Source organism: Struthio camelus, chromosome 15 (assembly GCF_040807025.1).
Source record: "Struthio camelus isolate bStrCam1 chromosome 15, bStrCam1.hap1, whole genome shotgun sequence".
In the NCBI taxonomy this organism is placed as follows: Eukaryota; Metazoa; Chordata; class Aves; order Struthioniformes; family Struthionidae; genus Struthio; species Struthio camelus.
This window is the reverse complement of record NC_090956.1, coordinates 11,535,968-11,553,606: the sequence shown is the minus strand read 5'-3', so window position 1 is coordinate 11,553,606 and position 17,639 is coordinate 11,535,968. Positions and strand designations below refer to the sequence as shown.

The following is a 17,639-nucleotide window of genomic DNA, read 5'->3' as shown; positions in this document are numbered from 1 at the left end:
AGCTTGACTAGACACAGAATCATGTTGTTTGGTAATAAAAAAGGGACTTTAAGGCAAAGTTGCCGTTATGGTAAATAGTTGAGATCACCTATTCACGGCTCTTTCAGAAGAGAGCAGCGCGCCCAGCCGCCAGCCGCGCTGGAAGCGGCAGCGAGCCTCGGCCGTGCGCGCCGTCACGGAGGGCGCCGGCGCCGGGGGGGGGGGGGGGGGGGAGGCGGCCCGCGCCCCTTTTGAAAGTAACACAAAAGTTTCCAAACGTTCCAGGAGCGGCGTTCTGGCGGCGCTGATTGGCGGAGCCCCCCCCGGGGCACGTGACCGGCAGCCAATGGGGTGGCGCGCAGGGCCGGTTGTGATGGTTCGGAGGGGCCCGGGGCGCGGCGGCCGGCAGCGCGGGGCGGCGCGGGGCGGCGCGGAGCGGCCCATCCTGCCGAGGCGGTGAGCTCGGAGTTCTTGCTGGATCCCCAGGCAGTTGGGAGGCTCTCGCAGTCTTCCTGCCCTCCGCCCCCGTCGCGAGCGCAGCCGCCGCGCGTGGAGGCGGCGGGGGCGATTCCCACGCGGCGGGACCCCGGCCCTGCCCCTGCTTCGGGGGAGTCGGGGAGGCAGCTGTGAGACCAGGTGAGGAGCCTGCCTCTCTTCGGCCACCCGCCCCTTCCCCCGCATCTTTCATTGCAAACCTGCCTCTGTTTCTGGAGTTGCTCTTACGGTCGCTGCTGGGGAGGGCAGAGGGAGAGGGGCGTGGGAATTGTTCCCGTGGGCTTCGTTCCCTTCCTGGGTTTGTACTGCACACTGGAATCGGAGGCCCAAAAGAGCTGCTGCCTTTTCACCTTTGGGGTTATAGCTAGAAGCATCAAGGTCAGGCATTTCAGGAGACCTTGGTGGAGTTTCCTTAACAATCACTTGACACTCGAAAATATTGCAGCTTGGCTGGCATCTGAAAAGAATAGCGCTTTTCTGAATAAGGCTTTCCGGGCGAGAAGACCCCTGCAGACATAACTGCTGAGGAACGCAGCATTCAGCAGCAATGCTGGCGCTCTCTCTGATAACCTCTTCCTTTTCTTTCTCTCTTGTGGTGATTTTCTTTTGTATTGAGTAAACAAAAGAAAATAGGCCCTTATGTGACAGGAAGACCCTTGTAAGGGAACTGTTTTAAGAAGACATAGTTTTTATAAGTTTGGGAAATTACTTTTCAGGAGGGTCTGTTTTTTTTTTTTCCTTTACAATTAGGGAGAAGAATCCAGTAGGAGCTTCATTCTCTGTGCCATGGCTAAGACCAGATTTTAGGGTACTAATTTGCTCTTATCTTTCCGTAGTCATTTTCCTATCTTCCCTTTTAATATTCTGTTAAAATATTAAAATAGGAATTGCTCTGAATCAGGCTATGATATAAAGATAGGGCAACATTGTACACTAAGTTAAAATGTTCCTTTGTTTAAAAAAAAAAGTATTTGATAGACAAGGGTTGCTTTCTACCCTTTATGTTAGGGCTAAAAAAGAATCTGAGTTGGTGTCCTTATGAATTTGGTGAACTCAGACCCTGATCAGAGTTTAACTGATCAGAGTTTAACTCTGATTATAGCATTCTTGTTCCCAAATTAAAATTCCTTCAATAGTGTTATATGTGTGGCTTTTCTTAACTTTTTTCCTGAAGTATTCTTTTCTGCTGTCACTTCTATGAAGTTGTATCTTGGAACAAATATGCAGACGGTGTTTTTCTTTTTGCAGAAGTCCGTTCCCCACCCATGAACACTTCCACTTCCTGTATGATGTAGAGATTTTGTAATGTCTGTGACCAGCGCTTGTACTGCTTACACACAGGAAGTCTGGCCAGATGTATCTTCTGGCTTTTATGTGTGCAAAAGCATTTAAGGTACAGCCAAAGTATGCATGCTGTAAACTGTGGCTTCTTCTCCTTTTTTTTTTTTTTTAATCCTTTTATTTTCATTTCACATTTAGCTCCATTTAAAAAAAAAAAAAACCCCTAAAACGCCCTTCACAATTCCCTCTGCTGTTTTGTACTGATCCTAGAAAATGAAAAGTTCCTAATTGTTTTTCTTAATTACTTTCCAGTAATTTTGCATACTAGTTCCAAAGTAATTAAAGGTCAAGTGGTGAATGCAGTAGGAAATTACAAAATAAAATCAAAGCCTTACCATTTCTACTGGTATGTCAGGAAAAATTATTTGAGATTTTGCTTTTATGACATTTGGTCAAAAATGAGCTTTAATACTTTGTCCAAAACTTAAAGTTTTTCTTTACAGTTCTTATCTTGCATCTTTGGCTAGTTTGAAAATCCTTGTGAGCTGTGGTCATACATCTTGTGTGCCTTCCGTTTCATTAGTCCTTTCTGATGTAGACAGCAGTAAGATGCAGTGCAGGTGTATAGGAAACCTAATAAAGGCACTTTCTTGCACGTTGTGGGCAAAAAGCATGTGCCTATGACATGGAACAGTAGTGAAACGATCTGTGTCATGTTATGTTGTCCCTATGGAATAATATAGGTCCACATTCCTCCCTGTATTCACAGTTTAACAATTGATTTTAAAATTATAAGTACTACTTAGTAAGGGTAACCATGAAGCAGATGTGTATTCTTAATGGATAACACCCTGAGTGGGTCTGGGTGCTTTTCTAGTCTTGTGTTTACAAAGACACTTAGCAACAGAAATGGACAGCATCTTTATGCTTCTCAGAAAGCTATCAGGATTCTGTGGGCCCCCTTTTAAATTTATAGCCCAGTTAGCAAACGTCCTTTTGGACACAACCCATACAATCTTAGAAGAATGTAGATCTATCAGCTCCATTTAATCCTTTCAAAGTGCAGTGTGAAAGGACAAGTGAGACCCAGCTATAAGCATATTCAAGCCTTGGAGGCCAACAGGAGCTGTACCTGTTAATCGCAGCTCTTTTGAGTGCAGACAGTTTTTTTGAGAACTTTCAGGAGCAAGATGTCTTGTACTCCTTCATCGTTTTTATCATGTCTGTTGGCTATCTGAACAAGATATCATGAGATTTATTATAATGCCTGCATCAGACAGAAGAATTGCCTTTTGGAGACTTCTGAGGTCTATTTTAATTTGCGTAACACGACTGGGCATATGCTGGGTGGAATCTCTGTTTTGAAAGAAATACAGAAATTTCCTGTTGTCTGAGTGGTGGGAAATAACTGTCTAAGGGATACACTGGCTTGCTTTTCTCTGGAGTGGTTTGCCCACAGTAACGGAAGTTGGTCCTTCTTGGTTTCTCATTGCAACTGTGTCGCTTCTTTGCACTTGACCCCCCCCCCCCCCTTATCTGTAAAAGAGAGAAAATTGTCTTCATCATAAGCATTCTGCACGGATTGGTGAATGTGTTCACAGGACCTTAAGGATAAGATGTGCCTATTAACATCAAAGGCACTTTCAGTTTACTTAAAAGTAGTGGAGTAGATGTGTAGTAATCTCTCCAATGTCAGGAATGTTAATTGTGCTTGGTCTTGCTTTTCTTATTTAACTGGTAAGGGTATTGTTTGGAAAATTAGTGCTTCTTGCTCGGTCCCCTTTTTCCACTCTTTATTCCCAGGATATGTTTCTGAAAATATGTGCAGACAGCGGCAGCTTTGAGACTTCTTTTTGGAAGCATATCAAGATGTCAAATGCATCAGTTTTGTCTGCTATCAGAAAAGAGACGTAGCTTTGTCTAAGCAATGTTTTATGTCAAGAAAGTGAATTATAAATCTAAAATCAGTTTTCCTTTCCCCTTCCAGCTCCCCTTTAAATGAGAATATAACTTTCATAAATGCGTAACTGATACTGTGTATCAAGGGTACTGGGCACAGTCCTACAGATGTGTGGGCGCAGCCCAGGTAGCTGTGACAGCCACTTGCTCTTTGATGGGTTACGTCCTGAAAGTCACCTAGGCTGAGAAAAATATGTTTTGCAGCACTGCTTGGATCTTTCGAGATTGGACTTTAGATTCCCAGAGCTCTTTGGGTTCTTGATATCATTGTCTTCAGGAGAGGTAAGAATTTCTTATGTTTGCCTCGGGAGAGTTGTCAGATAGATGGCTGTTAATCCTGTTTTAACCAGGGGGATTTCAGGAAAGGAAAGTGTGAACACTGGCAATTAATCCTTTCCTTTCATTGTTTATAGTATGTACGGATGCACATTTTCCTTAGCTATGACATGCTGATGAGAAGGTCTACTCCAGCATTTCCTGAACATTCAAAATAAGAATTTGAAGTAGAAGTGGAAGGCAGGACTGATATCTAAAGGGTCTTGGAGACTTTGACTATGTTTTCTCTTTACCCTATTAGGATTACCTCTGGGGACTGTTTTGCTCATTTTGCTTCCTTTTTGTAGATCTAGAGCTGAGACTTAATATTTGGACTGTGTTCCCTCAACCCTTAGAGTCTTGTAATTTAGGCTTCTGACAACTGCCACTGTAATGAGGTGTTTGACTCCGCCTTTATTTATTGTACTTGATCTGTCAAGGTTTCTATTACATTGATAATGTCTATGTGGAATTGTTGCCTTGCCTGGGGTTGCACAGGGCAGATTATCCAGAGCATTAAGTACGATATTTCTCCATTGCCAAGACTAACTCATATCAAATGATATTTGCTAGTGACGTGCTTATTAGACTACATCATGCCCATCAGAGGGCATTTGTTTAATTGTCATGTCTAGATACTTAGGCCTTCAAGTAGGAGTGACCAACTTAAGGTTCTTGACTTCCATGTGGCTCTTTTTCATGTGTCATTTGCACCTGGAATTGTGTCCTATGGCTGGGTTTATGCTGGCACAGGGATAGCTAGAAAGCCTGAATTGCCCACTGAGTTGCTGGTCTCATATCTAGTCCTGTCTGCCTATCTAGTCCAACTAGGTGATATCTCGCAACGGAGCAGTAAACCTCTATGGAGCTGTTACCCCCTCTTCCCTGGGAACTTCTGGAGCGCCCATCTCCCATGGCTCTCTGAGGTATTCAGGTGTCTGGTAGCTCTCAGCCATACACAGATTGTGATATTTGAGGTTTAACGTTAGGTAGTTTTGTTTTCCTTGACTTAGGGAAAAATTTTTCACATCTGTCCAGCAGTTATGCCCATAAATAACTTAGGTGTTCTTGGAAATGTTAACATGGGAAATTAACTTCTTGACTACTTACTCCATGTCTCTTTGAAATTTCTCTTTAATTTCAGGGTAAGTGTCTTTAGGGCTGTTGAAATCAAACTTAATTGCACTGTCTTTGGAGCTGAAAGCGTGTCTCTTTCTGAGATATCTTTTCTCAGCTGTATTCTGCATGCATCTGTACAGCTGTGGCTAATGCTTGAGGCTTGGTGTTCTGTGCTGTGCAGTCAGAAGATGGGAAAGATACTGTTGGGGGTGTGGTGCAAGCACGCAGTAGCCTTAGGAGAACTGGGAGGAAAGAATTTCTATTGAGTAGTTGAGTCCTTCACTTTTTATGGCATATCGGAAAGGGCCTTGTCAAGGCTGGTCTTTCATTTGGTCACCAGGCATCCGGTGACTTACTGCAAGGAGGGGTGCACCATTCTGCAGAAAAAAAGCACAGAGAGAGTTCACTACAGAATATTAGCTCTTATGTTTGACCCTTTAATTTCCAGGGGGAAAAATGAAATGGTTCTAACTTCACTTGGGGGCTCGCCATGGACGACTCAGAAGGACATCACTTCAGCTCAGTGGAAGAGGAATCTAGATACTGGAAAGAGCTGGCTATGAAGTATAAGCAGTGGTAAGGCAATGACTTCGTTCCTTTAAGTTGTTCAATAGGATGTGTGCCCACTACGTGCAAAGACATAGATAGCACCACATGGGGAGATAAACTCCAGATAGCTGAGCTATCTTGAGCGGTAGCAGTAGCAATGCAGCGGCACTGGCTTCTGCGTAAACTACGCCAGCCCAGAGTTCTTTGTGCTTTTTGAGCAGTGAATCTTGCTGCTGTGGCACTGCTGCTTTTGATCCCTGCTCTGGTTTGAGTCAGACTGTGTTTGTGCTGAAACTATACTTTTGACTGCAATTGTTGGATGGCCTGGGGAAATGTAAATGTAACACATTGCAGAACCTTGCTGGGGGTGGATAACCCAGGCCATCACAACAGAGAGATGCTACTGTTTACCCTTGATATATCCATGTGGATCAAGGATGGTTTGGCAGCACCTAGATGGGCAAAGAGCCCTGGCTGAGACAGAGCAGGCTTTGCTCTTTCCGTTAGTTCAGTATGTCACTCTAAAGGCAGTAGAGCCTGAAAAATTCCAAACTCCTCCGGTGCTGATATTGGTGGATCCTTTCTTAGACGAGGTGTTCAGACCCTTCAGGGCTGCTTGTTCAGATTGTTGTAGGATTTTTTTTTAATGCAATTACTTGATTAGAAAATAAGAACAGGCTTTCCTTTCCTTCTTTTTCCTCTTTTTTTCCTTTATTTTATTGCTCATGGAAAATGTCTTCATTCGTATTTCCCAAAGAATAATTAAATAGTTTAATAGATTAAATATGTAGATGGAGGGTAGACTGTGTACAGGCTTAAGAGGCTCCATACGGCCTGGGCACTGTTAGCGTAAAGACAGACTTTGAGGGGAGGAGCTGGGGGGAGGTTGTTTAACAATTTGTTATGGGATGGGTTTCTGTGTTTAAAGGGGAAGCATTTGCAGACAGTCCTCTTTTCCTTTTGAATATATATGTTGGGAGAGAAGGGTAGAGAGTCTTTTATGTTAAAGAGCAGTACATATAGATAAATGTATTTATTTATTTCTCAAGTATACAAGAGAGAGTGTCTTGGTTCATTGTGGTAAGTTCTGTTGTTGGAATTGCTCTTTAGTGCTGAAAATACACAGGAGGAAATGCGTGAGTTCCAGGAAGGGAGTCGAGAGTATGAAGCTGAACTGGAGACTCAGCTGCAACAGACAGAGTCCAGAAACAGAGACCTTCTGTCAGAAAACAATCGTCTGCGAATGGAACTGGAGTCAGTTAAGGTAAGAAAGGATGATGCATACAGTGCCCGCATCCTTAGAGTGAAGGTGAGTGAGATTCAACTTGCGTTGTGGACAGGGAGCTTCAGCATTACAAAGAAATTGAACCGCAAACTGAGAAGTTATGAAAAATAAAGAAATGTTTGTCTGTTGTCCACTGTGGAAGTGATTAAAAACCTCAGTTAATGTTACTGAACCCCTGTTTGCAGGTTGTGGCTGCATTTCAGGATGAGTTTGAGACAGGAGAAAATTGTTGTCAGTAGAGAGGAGACTAAACATGAACCTACCAGTGCTGCTGTTCTGTTCCTTCTTCCATCTACTTGGTGCTTTTTGTTTGTGGCTTTCTTATTGTTTGCATTGTGCAGACCCAGATAATTATGTGGACGTTCAAAATGCAACAACACAGCTGGAATGTTTGAATTACACAAAAAAGATTAGTTGTTTTAAACCCTTTTTACATAGTTATGTGTAATTATTATCTAGTACATTCCAGAAAACCTAGGAAGCAGCTAGGTTGGTGTCTGTGGAAGCAGAGATGAATTGAATTACGTTTCTACTCAACTGGATGCAATAGTGAGCTAATGGGAGTGAAGATGTATAAGTGATTAACCCAGGTTTACCTTTTTTTTTTTTTTTTTGTCTAAGTAGTTATATTTGACTGTCCAGATAACTGTCCTAAGGAATTACTCTTCAGTTCGAGACAGATGTCCTGTTTCCCCCCACTTCCCTCTGCCCCCCAACTTGGTGATTTATTTATTTATTTTTCATGTTGATAGCAACAACTTTGCACCTTGCTTCATTGTATTTATTACTTTTGGCATTCTTGTTGTGTCAACCCCTTTGCAGTGTTAATGTTCTGCATGTTGTGTGGAGTAGTTGTCTGCTCTGTTCCATGTAGCTGCATATACCTGTGGAAGCTAATGGGTTTGGGGAGAAGCCATAATGGTTCAACAAAAATGAAACCTGCAGTCCATTTACATAAGGAGAGAGTGGACTGTTTTCTTTCTCAAGAAGAGCTGAAATGGGAGGAGTGGACCTTAATGCAACAGTTGGGAATGAAATAGGATCAACATAAAACTTCAGAAAGGGGAGAATAAACATACTTTTAAAACCTTAATTATTTTTCACAGTAGATGACTTTATAAAAACATAGTCTGCTTGAAATGAGCCCTGTAACAATTGGTTATTCATGCAGCCTGAAAACTGCAGTAACAGCCTGCAGTAAAGAAACAGAGACTCCATTGATGGTGAGATCAGCTGACAGTTTATTACAATTGGCTAAAAACAGAGACACAAACCTTGCAGTTCTGGTCTTTTATCTGAATCAATTCAAGAGCAAAACATTAAACTCATGAAGCTATTGAGCAGCAGCGTTAACTGAGTCCATCAAGGGCTGGTGTCTACATCTAGGTCAACATTACTAAAGTTTGCCAGGCCCACACAGCTTGTTGCTTTGAGCTCAACAGCCTGTTGTGTATGCTTGCTCCCTTGGAAACCACAGAGTTCATACTACTTAGGAATAAATGGAAATAATGCTTTGGAGGGCTTGTTTAGTGAGTCTTGAAAAGCTAGCTGAAAGTATTTCTCCTCTTAGAGCTCAGGGGCTCTTAAATTCTGCATGCACCTATGCTTCAGAGAGGAGGAGTTATGGCAATGTGTCACCATCCTGTAATCAAGTAGGAATTTCTTAGTTCAGAATGGGTATCTTTCTCCCCCCGCACCCCGACTCCACATCACATGCTGTGAAACAGCTCTCTAAATTGTTAGTCATGCTAGACCGCACACCCTGGTTTTCAAATTCCTGTGTGTGGATTTGTTTTCAGTGACTTCAAGTGTGTTGTACTCGCAGGCTGGACTGAGAAGCACTTCAGGAATGCTAGTTATACAGCAGTCTGGGAGCTTCAAAAAAAGTCTCCGGCATGTTGAAGTGATCAGATACCAAGGTGGTGGGGATAAAGTGTTGCAGCAGATGATGTGCTGTGAGGCTTTTCATGTGATGTAGAGCTAGCTGCATATGGAGGTGGTAGAAGGAGGGAGAGGATGTTGGATGGAGAAGCTAAGCCTTCTTTCCCCTAGTGCCTCTCCCAGATATACCCTTGTGTATGTACCCTAAAGGGAGATGGAGATTGTTTTAAAATAGTGTCCCAATCATGTTACATAATTACACCTACAACATTTTAGGATCTAGAGCTCTGAACCTACTTTGGGCTAATAAAACCACAAGGCAGTGAAGAATTTTGCAGGTTCCCCAGGGGTATGTAACAGGCTCTGGCATGTTGAGACATTTTTGTTGTTGTCATTTGGGCTCCTAAGTACTACTTGACTTTCTCTTGTAGTTGAAAGTAAGTGGCTTCTTTCACATCCTGCTTTGTGCATTGCTGGAGTCCTTCGGGTTCAAAAATTGCACTGAATCTTGCTCAGGAACGCACACAGATTCACTTTGCCCCAGGAAACGAGTAGATATTCTTCCCATTACAGAAGTGGGTCATGACGGGGGGTGGCAGACTTACAGCCTTTGGCAGGCAACCCCATTGTAGCGTACTTGCCTGGTGAGTCCTCTAAATTCTCTCCGTGGCACTGCTGGGTGTTTTTTGTAAAATGGGATTCTGGTTGTTGAGCCCTTGCACTGTGAGTGTCATCTGTACCTTACAGCAGCAGGGTAGGATTTACCCATCCACTCGCATCCTTTTTTTTCCTTTCCACCCAGGTTGCGTGGTATGGTGCGGTGCGGGAGCTCTAGAGTCCTGTGCCTGTTGCATGCTGAGCCACCTACTTGTGCTGGATAGGACTTGGGCATGCTCTTTTTTCATTTTGCCTTTGACAGAGGAATTGCACATGTGAGCAAACCAGCAGCTGCTGTTTAAGCCTTTCCCCTGGAGAAAGGCTGAAAGCTCTCTGCATGCAGCAGGATGTGCTTCTTGTGCCTTGGCAAGCAGAGGAAAGATGAGAGAGCGCAAGGGAGAACTGTCTGGAAGAGCAGGGAACGGCCCTGTGCTGTGGAGGTTGGGAGCTGCGCATATCCTTATCTAATGATAAGGAGTGACAGAAAGAACTTGCCTCCTGGCAGTCCAAATGGAAATATGGGAACAACTGGCTTTGTTGAGAAACATCACCTTATAAATAGCAAAATGTTAAAAATCTCAGAGGATCCGCCTCTCCCTTTAAGGGGGCTGAGTCAGTGCCAAAGAAAGGAGGGAATGTGCATTGCTAAGTCCCTGATACACTGTTTGATTTGCCTTTGGTTAGGAAAAGATTGAAATGCAGCATTCAGAAGGGTACAGGCAAATCTCTGCGCTGGAAGATGACCTGGCACAGACAAAAGCTATTAAAGATCAACTTCAGAAATATATTCGAGAACTTGAGCAAGCCAACGATGACTTGGAAAGAGCAAAAAGGTGACCCATCTTCTATGTTTTCTTCTTTCCAGCTCTGTCCTGTCTTGTGAGCATGGTGGCCCTGAGCTGTTTGTGGTGTGGCGCTCGTTAGCACTGCCATTCTGAGCTAACCACTCTAGGTGATGATTTTGATGATGACCTTTGCGGCAGATGGGAAATGTGACCACGTTTGGGAAATGTGACTCACTCCTCCCCCGCTACCTTCACCCACATTTCATATCTTACAAGCGAAAATAGACCCCGCTTTCTCTTGCGGGACAGGGGGTTCCTGTATGTGCCTGAAGGATCTGGTAGTGACCTCTTGTGCACTCTCTTTCAGAGCCACGATAATGTCTTTGGAGGATTTTGAACAGCGTTTAAACCAAGCTATTGAAAGAAATGCTTTTCTGGAGAGTGAACTGGATGAGAAGGAGAACCTTCTGGAGTCTGTGCAGCGCCTGAAAGATGAAGCTAGAGGTTACGTAGTGGATTACTCATCTCTCTCACTTTCTCTCCTTCCAACTTGTAGCTGTACAGTCCTCCCAATGTATTTTAGAGCTTGGCTTTTAAGTTTTCCTCTTCTCAACCTGCCACCTGAAATGTAGAAGCAAATGAGGAAACTTCAGGACTGTCCATCCCACTCCCTTCTGACCTCGTTCCAGAGCAGCTCACAGGAGCAAAAGTCTGCGAGCCTTCTGATCTGTGGTGATGCTTCAGGGCCTTATGTGATCAAGAAGAGCCAGCCAAGCTGGTGCATGTGGCTAGTGTAACTTCTTGTAACCTGCCAAGAACAGTGTTAATAACCATTAACCTCTGTTTCCTGGCCTGTGAGAAAGTCAATGAGACACCAATGAGACAGTGAAATGGGAGGACCATGACTGATTTCCAGTTGCTTCTGAATAGCTTCCCATGCTACCTTCCTGATACCTGTTGGTAAGACTGGGTGAGAAGAAGAGAGCCATGTAACTATGGAACTGTAAAAACCTATTTTTGGCTCTGCTCAGACTCTGTGCCCTTGGGCAGTTTCCCTAAGCTACAGCCAGGCTGTGGAACACGAGTGCTCCATCCCTTGGTTACATAATGGCACAGCTTCCTCCTGGCCTCAGCTCACATTTCCTTTGTGTGGAAACCAGTGTGAAAGGGAAAAGGGTGCAACAGATAGAATTGCCCGGATGTCAACCTGACAGGGAACTGGGACATGTGCCAAGTTGCAAAAACTCTGTCTTGATGTACCTCTGCACAGTCTGTAGCATTTGGCAGGAAGGTAATTCCTTGCCTCAAAAGAAACCTTTTGAAAGGATACAAAGCTTACAGCCAGATTAGATAGTAGTAGCCAGATTAGATAGTAGTAGCCAGATAGATAGTAATGGCAGTAATTAATACTGCAAAAACATCTTGTGCCAAAGTCCCAGCAAAGCCTTGAGTAATCACCTAGGTTTTGAGCATATGCCTGGAGTAATCTCTAGAAAGATAAATGACTTTATTCCCCTTGTTGAGATGAAGTAATCTTTTGAGTAAAACAGACTTTCTCATGTGTGTTCATCTTGGTGATTACATATACCAAAGGCTTTGTTTCTGTTGCTTCTCTCATAGATCTACGACAAGAGCTTGCGGTGCAGAAGAAACAGGAGAAACCCAAAACACCGATGCGAACCACCCTGGAAACAGAAAGGACAGACACTGCGGTGCAAGCGTCTTTATCTGTGCCTTCAACCCCTTCAGTACACCGGGCACCCAACATGAACTTATCCACCCCTGGGACATTTAGGAGAGGTGATTGCCTGGGGACCAACATAAACATGATATTTGATAACGCTTGTTTTTACCACGCTTTCCAGCTGCAGGAAGAGTGAGAAAAAGGGAATTGAGATGAATGTTTCAATCACCATGGTCTTGGTATTCACAGACTGTGATTTTGGGGATTTATTTGCAGGCCCTTCATTTCCACTGGGGTGAACTGTCTAGTAATAATAATTGTGAGGGGCAAGATGAGCTGTTGAGATTTTTAATATCAGTTCACAACTATCCCAGAGACATTGGACTAATTTAGGAGAAGAGTTTTTAAAACTTCAGGCCACACTTGAGGCCACGCTTCTGTTATGGATTGGCTTCTCAGTGGAGTAGGTAGTCTTTGAGAGAGGCTTTTTTTTTTTTTTTTTTTCTTTTTTTAAAACTCTGAAACCAGCAGGATAAGTCATTCTAGCTGCCTATATTAAATTACTTTCTTTCTGCTTTCATGCCAATAGTATCAGTTACTTACCTTTTTATGATTATGGATTACTTAAACATTCCACACCTCCAACACTAGCTCTCCATCTTCTCCTTTACCTGAAAAGCCAGAAATTTGACTCTAGAAAGATGAGTAACTATGCCCATGTGTATGGGGAGGGTAAATGCGGAGAGTTTCTTGTACTGTCATGCACTGATGATTTGATATTACAGCTCTAGTTACTAACAAAGTCTGATTTTGGGCTTAGGTACTCTCAGCCTAAAATTATATTTCACTTAATCATGCTTCTATAGAAGAGAGAGGATTCAGAAATTCTGGAAAAATAGGTGATGAGGGTCTTTTCTCAAAACACATCTCTGTGGTCTCACTGCAGTAAAAGAGAAGCAGGGTGGGCTGCTAGCACACATCTCTAAAAAACCTAAGCCACAGCATATCTGGAGACTTCAGCTGAGGACAGTGTAACTTGAACTGTATCAGCGAGGCAGAGCTTCGTACTCTTAATGGACATGGAAGATCTGAAGGTCAGATGGAAAAAGATGAAGATACTGATGTTTCCTCTGCTCCATATGTTAGGCTCTCTTCTGACCTCCAGTGTCAAAGTTTTTTTCACAGTGGGTAATGTGTCATTCTTTAACCTGTCCTGCAGGTTTTGAGGACAGTTGCAGTGCAACCCCTCTCACACCTGCTGCCAGAATATCTGCACTTAACATCGTGGGAGACTTGCTGCGGAAAGTGGGGGTGAGTGATTAGCTGTTAGCCAGTGCCCTGGGAAAGGTAGAGCTGTCTGAGAGAGCAGCCAGAGCGGACCTTCTGCCCTGTTGCCTAAGGGAGACCAGAAAGTGTAGCTCAGCCCCAATGTTGGCCAAACAGGGCCTTGAAATTTGGCCTGGGCTTTGTATTTCTGACTACCCCCAAATAAAGATGAGGTCAAGGTTTTTGTTTTGAGATCTTAACCACATGCAGAGTCCTGGCCTTTCTTCCTCTCCAAGTCCCTGAAAAAGCATGTGAAGGAAGAACAGACTGATGAGAATAAACGAGAAGGGAACCTGCTCCCATGGAGAACATTGATGTGCTCTTGTGAAGGGCAGAGAAGAAAGTGGGTGCCCAGGAGGGTTCTGATGGAGTCTGCCCAGTAGTGTTTTGAGCAGGGCCTAACGCCATGTTAGGCTGTAGCTTGACATTTAACGCAGTGCTGCTGAAAACATTACCCATATCTTCTTTCTGTCTTCTCCCCCATGCCCCAGCGCTTTTTTTGGCCCAAGCATTTGTATATCTTTTTGATGGGCTGAACTGCAGAGCTGGTACAGCTGAAAGATAAGCCAGCATCAAAGATGGAGTGATCTAGGGTGGGAACATATGGTAGAGAACAGGGCATCTGTGGCTCAGTTTCCTCAGACATACTACCTAATACCTACAACCTAATATGCCTCTGGCCAGGGAAGCAGAGAACTCAAATGAACATTCAGTTATCTAAAAAGTGATGCCTGTAAGAAGGGTGTCAAAATCTCCCTGAGGAAGCTGAGGCATTTGTGTTGTTTCTGCTGATGAACATCAGCATCAACTCCTTAATCTCCCCTACCGGAACAGATTCAGCTTCAGTGGGACACTTGAGATGACTAGCAGCTTCATCCCCTCAAAAATTCAGAACTTGTGAATTCTGAATTGGGGTCAGGAGCCAGCAAGGTTCCTCTACTGGACAGCTTGTCTTAAAAACAAACAAAAAGCCAATGCCATAGATGCTGTTTTGGTGTCTTGTGAAGGAGAAAGATGCTGTCTAACGCTTACTTCATCTGTGTTTGCTTTAGGCTTTGGAGTCCAAACTTGCATCTTGCAGAAACTTTGTGTATGACCAGTCCCCAAACAGAACCATGGTGTCCATGTATATGAACAGAGATGTCCTTGAAACACGCCTGAGTCCTCACCAGCCTCTGTGTGATACAGGGTTAGTGCTGATCTGCTGTTGCTTCTTAGCGAGAACTCTGTGGCTGGTACTGTTCCATTTAGTATTAAATCTTAATTTCAGTAAAGTTTTGTTTTGAAAAGGTCTGAAATGTAGTTATTCAAGATTCTATTTTTATGTTTCATATTAGTTTAAAATTTGAAATCACTAGCTGGTAAAATTCAAAGATGGGCTGGGAGCAAGTTTTGCAAAATGCAAACTCAAAGCAAGTATAATACATTTATTTTATTATAAAGCCAGTGTTTATATGGGAAAAAGTGCAACAGAGTGAGCTGCTGTTCATTGGCTCAGTTTGTTTTATGCTTTATATTCTTGTGCAAGTGATGTCTCGGGAACGTGTGGGGCATGTGGGGACTTCCCTTATCACAGTTTAGATTCTTGTTTATGGGAGAACTGAAGAAAGCAAACAGAATCGGTCCAATCTGAATGTCTTACAGTTGTTAAGATGCTTTCCCAGAGAGCAGATGACCAAAGAAATTACCTGATTCAACTTGCAAATTTTTCTGGACGCTTGAATTGGTTATCTTTTAACAAAAGAAGAAATATCAGCAAAGATATTACAAGTTGCAATTCGATGTCTGCTTAAATATGCCCGTCTTTAGATTCTCTGTAAATTAGGCACCTACAGTAGAGTTCATTCCACATTGAATTATTCAGCCAGACCCTTGCTCCTGCGATACTGGTTTGTGCTGTTACCTCAGCATCCAGAGTTGTCCTGTGGAAGGAGTGCTCCATCTTGTACTTGCCTTATTCTAGCCTGGGGAGGAACCTCGTGAAAGCTCCTACATGAAAGTTTCCAGGACCATGCGTTTGCACGTTCTCACAGCTGATTAGCACTTCTACTGCTGTAATGCTAGAACTGAAATTCCAACACCTGTTTTAAAAAAAAAAAAAAAAATACACTTCTCACTACTCAGAGGGAAAAGGAGCTCTGTTTTACAGTGGAAACTCAACCCAGTTAAGTAACAGGCTCACTTAGCGTTCAAAGTGGTATTCTTTTATCTGTTGATTTCTCATTGTGAGTGGTATTCTTTGGAAGTGACCAGTTACTCTGATAAAGATGGTAAAACTGAACAGCAAATGCACTAATTGCTCTGTTTTGTATTTGCAGGTTAGTGAAACGCCTAGAGTTTGGAACACGGCCTTCGAATATTTCAGGGCCTATGGGCCATCCCTCACAAGGTGTTGTCAAGATGCTGCTCTGAAAAGATTGGCTGGCTTCGGAAAAGGGGAAAAAAAACTATATATATATATGTATATATATATATATTTTTTTTAAAACGTTAGTTTTAAAGAGAATGCTAATGGGCAACGAGGCATCAGCCTAAGGGTAGGTAAGAACTGAACAAGAAGCTGCAGTTGGCAGTGGCCTCCTGTGGTCTTGCCCAGCGTGGCCTCTCAGCTGAGCTGTGTGACTAGTGTGAAGAAGCAGCGCTGCCTGCCAGCACATTACTTCAAATTGCTTCCTACATCAGTTGCTGTAAATAGCACCTTGAAAGTTGCTTCTTTCACGCTGTCAAAGCCAGTGCCCCTCTACCTATGGTAGAGGCAGTATTCCTTGTGCAGCTCCTCAGGCTTTTGCTTTTGGTTTTAATACAGCACCGTAGTGTTCTAGCATGAATTCTAGTTGTGCTGGCTTTCTGGCTTGAGTGTTGTGTGCCTCAGTCACCGAGATTAGAGGAGTTTTTTTAGATGAAGCCTGACATATTTCTGTGGGGAAGCTGCTCAGCTCTTTGCAGGATGTTTGTTGTCAGAATCCTGCAGCAAAGATGCCTACCTTCATAGCGTTAAGATGGTTTTGTAAGCAATGATTTGCTGTTAAGAATAGGTCACAGTTAAAGGTGAGGAATGTCTAATGCTTGGAGTACTTGGGAGATTCCAGGAATACAGCAGAGTAGGAGACTGTGCACTGGCTTAGCATACAGACACATTTCCTGCCATTTTGCAGCATATAAAGTCTGGCTGCTGTAGGAAGCAAGAGACCTGATTAATTTGCTAGTTCTAACATCTTAATAGGTGGGTGTTATTGCTTTCCAAGCCTCCCTTTGTTAATGTGTCTTGGTTGTTTGAGAGGCTTTTTAGTTATATTTTTGTTGTTTTTTCTGTAAGAATATGTACTTTCAGTTGTTACTAATTTAGAAATGGCTTTTTAACCTGAAAAGTCCTTTCTGCTGACTAAGGGTGTCAGAATATTGAATTCTTTTAAAATTAGAGTTCTTCCCTACCAAACAGTACTGCATTTTCCCCCCCTTTATCTTCTGTAAATGGAGTGGGTTCACTCCAGTATTAATATATATTACAGAAGCTGATACTTGCAATAATCTTGGCCAAATGTTTTTTTTTATTTTGAGAAGGAGTTTACACAACAGAAGAATGCATAAATAGGTTTGTTTTTTTTTGTTTTGTTTTGTTTTTAAGAAAATGCTGTGAAAACAGCCACTGATGTATCTATTTCTCTGGAAGAGGAAATAACCACAGATCATTCCCATTCTTCATGCCATCTACAAAGTTGGCTTCCCTGGGAAGGAGAATAAAGCTTATTTTCAATGCAGGTTGTTGATTCATTTTGAATTTGTTTTTTGAAAGTTGTCATTATGGTTTATGCACAGATGTTTGTCACCAGCATCTCAGCTGTTCTACATCTCTTTCTTGCTCTCATGGTTTCCTACCCTGAGGAATGTAAATACTGCCATAGCTAAAGATGCCTTTGGGATTTATGTACTGCCTAGCGTTGGCATTATGCTTTCTTAAAATCTTGAACTCTGGCTCAGGATGCTGTAATTTGTTTTAACATGACTTTATCCTCCCCTCTCACATAGGGAATTGACACTTTTCTTATCCATGAGGAACTGAAGCGCACGGGCTGCTTTCTCATTTGTGCTGACACATGGACTCCAATTCAGTGCACTCTGTAGCCTGGAGGATTGCTCATCCTGAGTTGCATTTTCCTTATAATATTGCCAGAATTTGCCTGCTTGGTGTGAAAGCCAGCTTGCAGCAAGATTGAGAGTCAGCACTGAGATAAGGTAGAGAGTTGGGGGTCGTGCTAGAGCCCCAGTTTTCAATTTAAAGTGACTACTACAGAGATTAGATATACTATTAATACATTATAGAGAT

General features: G+C 43.0%; 1 protein-coding gene across 7 annotated transcripts; it reads left to right on the top strand.

Moving 5' to 3' along the window:
- The first annotated feature begins 363 nt into the window (after positions 1-363).
- NDE1 (nudE neurodevelopment protein 1) lies at positions 364-15,873 on the top strand. Of its 7 annotated transcripts, none has more exons than XM_068908284.1 (11): positions 490-615; positions 3,919-3,996; positions 4,852-4,955; positions 5,597-5,724; positions 6,808-6,961; positions 10,205-10,353; positions 10,673-10,809; positions 11,926-12,105; positions 13,209-13,300; positions 14,368-14,504; positions 15,634-15,873. In XM_068908284.1, exons 4-11 carry the CDS (start codon positions 5,639-5,641, stop codon positions 15,725-15,727), a joined length of 1,029 nt encoding a protein of 342 aa, XP_068764385.1. In that variant the 5' UTR covers positions 490-615; positions 3,919-3,996; positions 4,852-4,955; positions 5,597-5,638; the 3' UTR covers positions 15,728-15,873. The 7 variants fall into 7 exon arrangements, with proteins under 7 accessions (XP_009681744.1, XP_068764384.1, XP_068764389.1 ...); XM_068908285.1 differs by lacking the exon at positions 490-615 and adding an exon at positions 1,811-1,867; XM_068908283.1 differs by lacking the exons at positions 3,919-3,996; positions 4,852-4,955 and adding an exon at positions 1,723-1,867 and having other exon boundaries at positions 371-615.
- The last annotated feature ends 1,766 nt before the right edge of the window (positions 15,874-17,639 follow it).

Excerpts from the sequence above, each read along its gene's own strand:
- NDE1 (XM_009683449.2), top strand. The coding sequence starts at position 5,639 with ATGGACGACTCAGAAGGACATCACTTCAGCTCAGTGGAAGAGGAATCT. Across the intron at positions 5,725-6,807 it reads GCTATGAAGTATAAGCAGTG|TGCTGAAAATACACAGGAGG; the intron begins GTAAGGCAATGA and ends ATTGCTCTTTAG. Across the intron at positions 6,962-10,204 it reads TGGAACTGGAGTCAGTTAAG|GAAAAGATTGAAATGCAGCA; the intron begins GTAAGAAAGGAT and ends GCCTTTGGTTAG.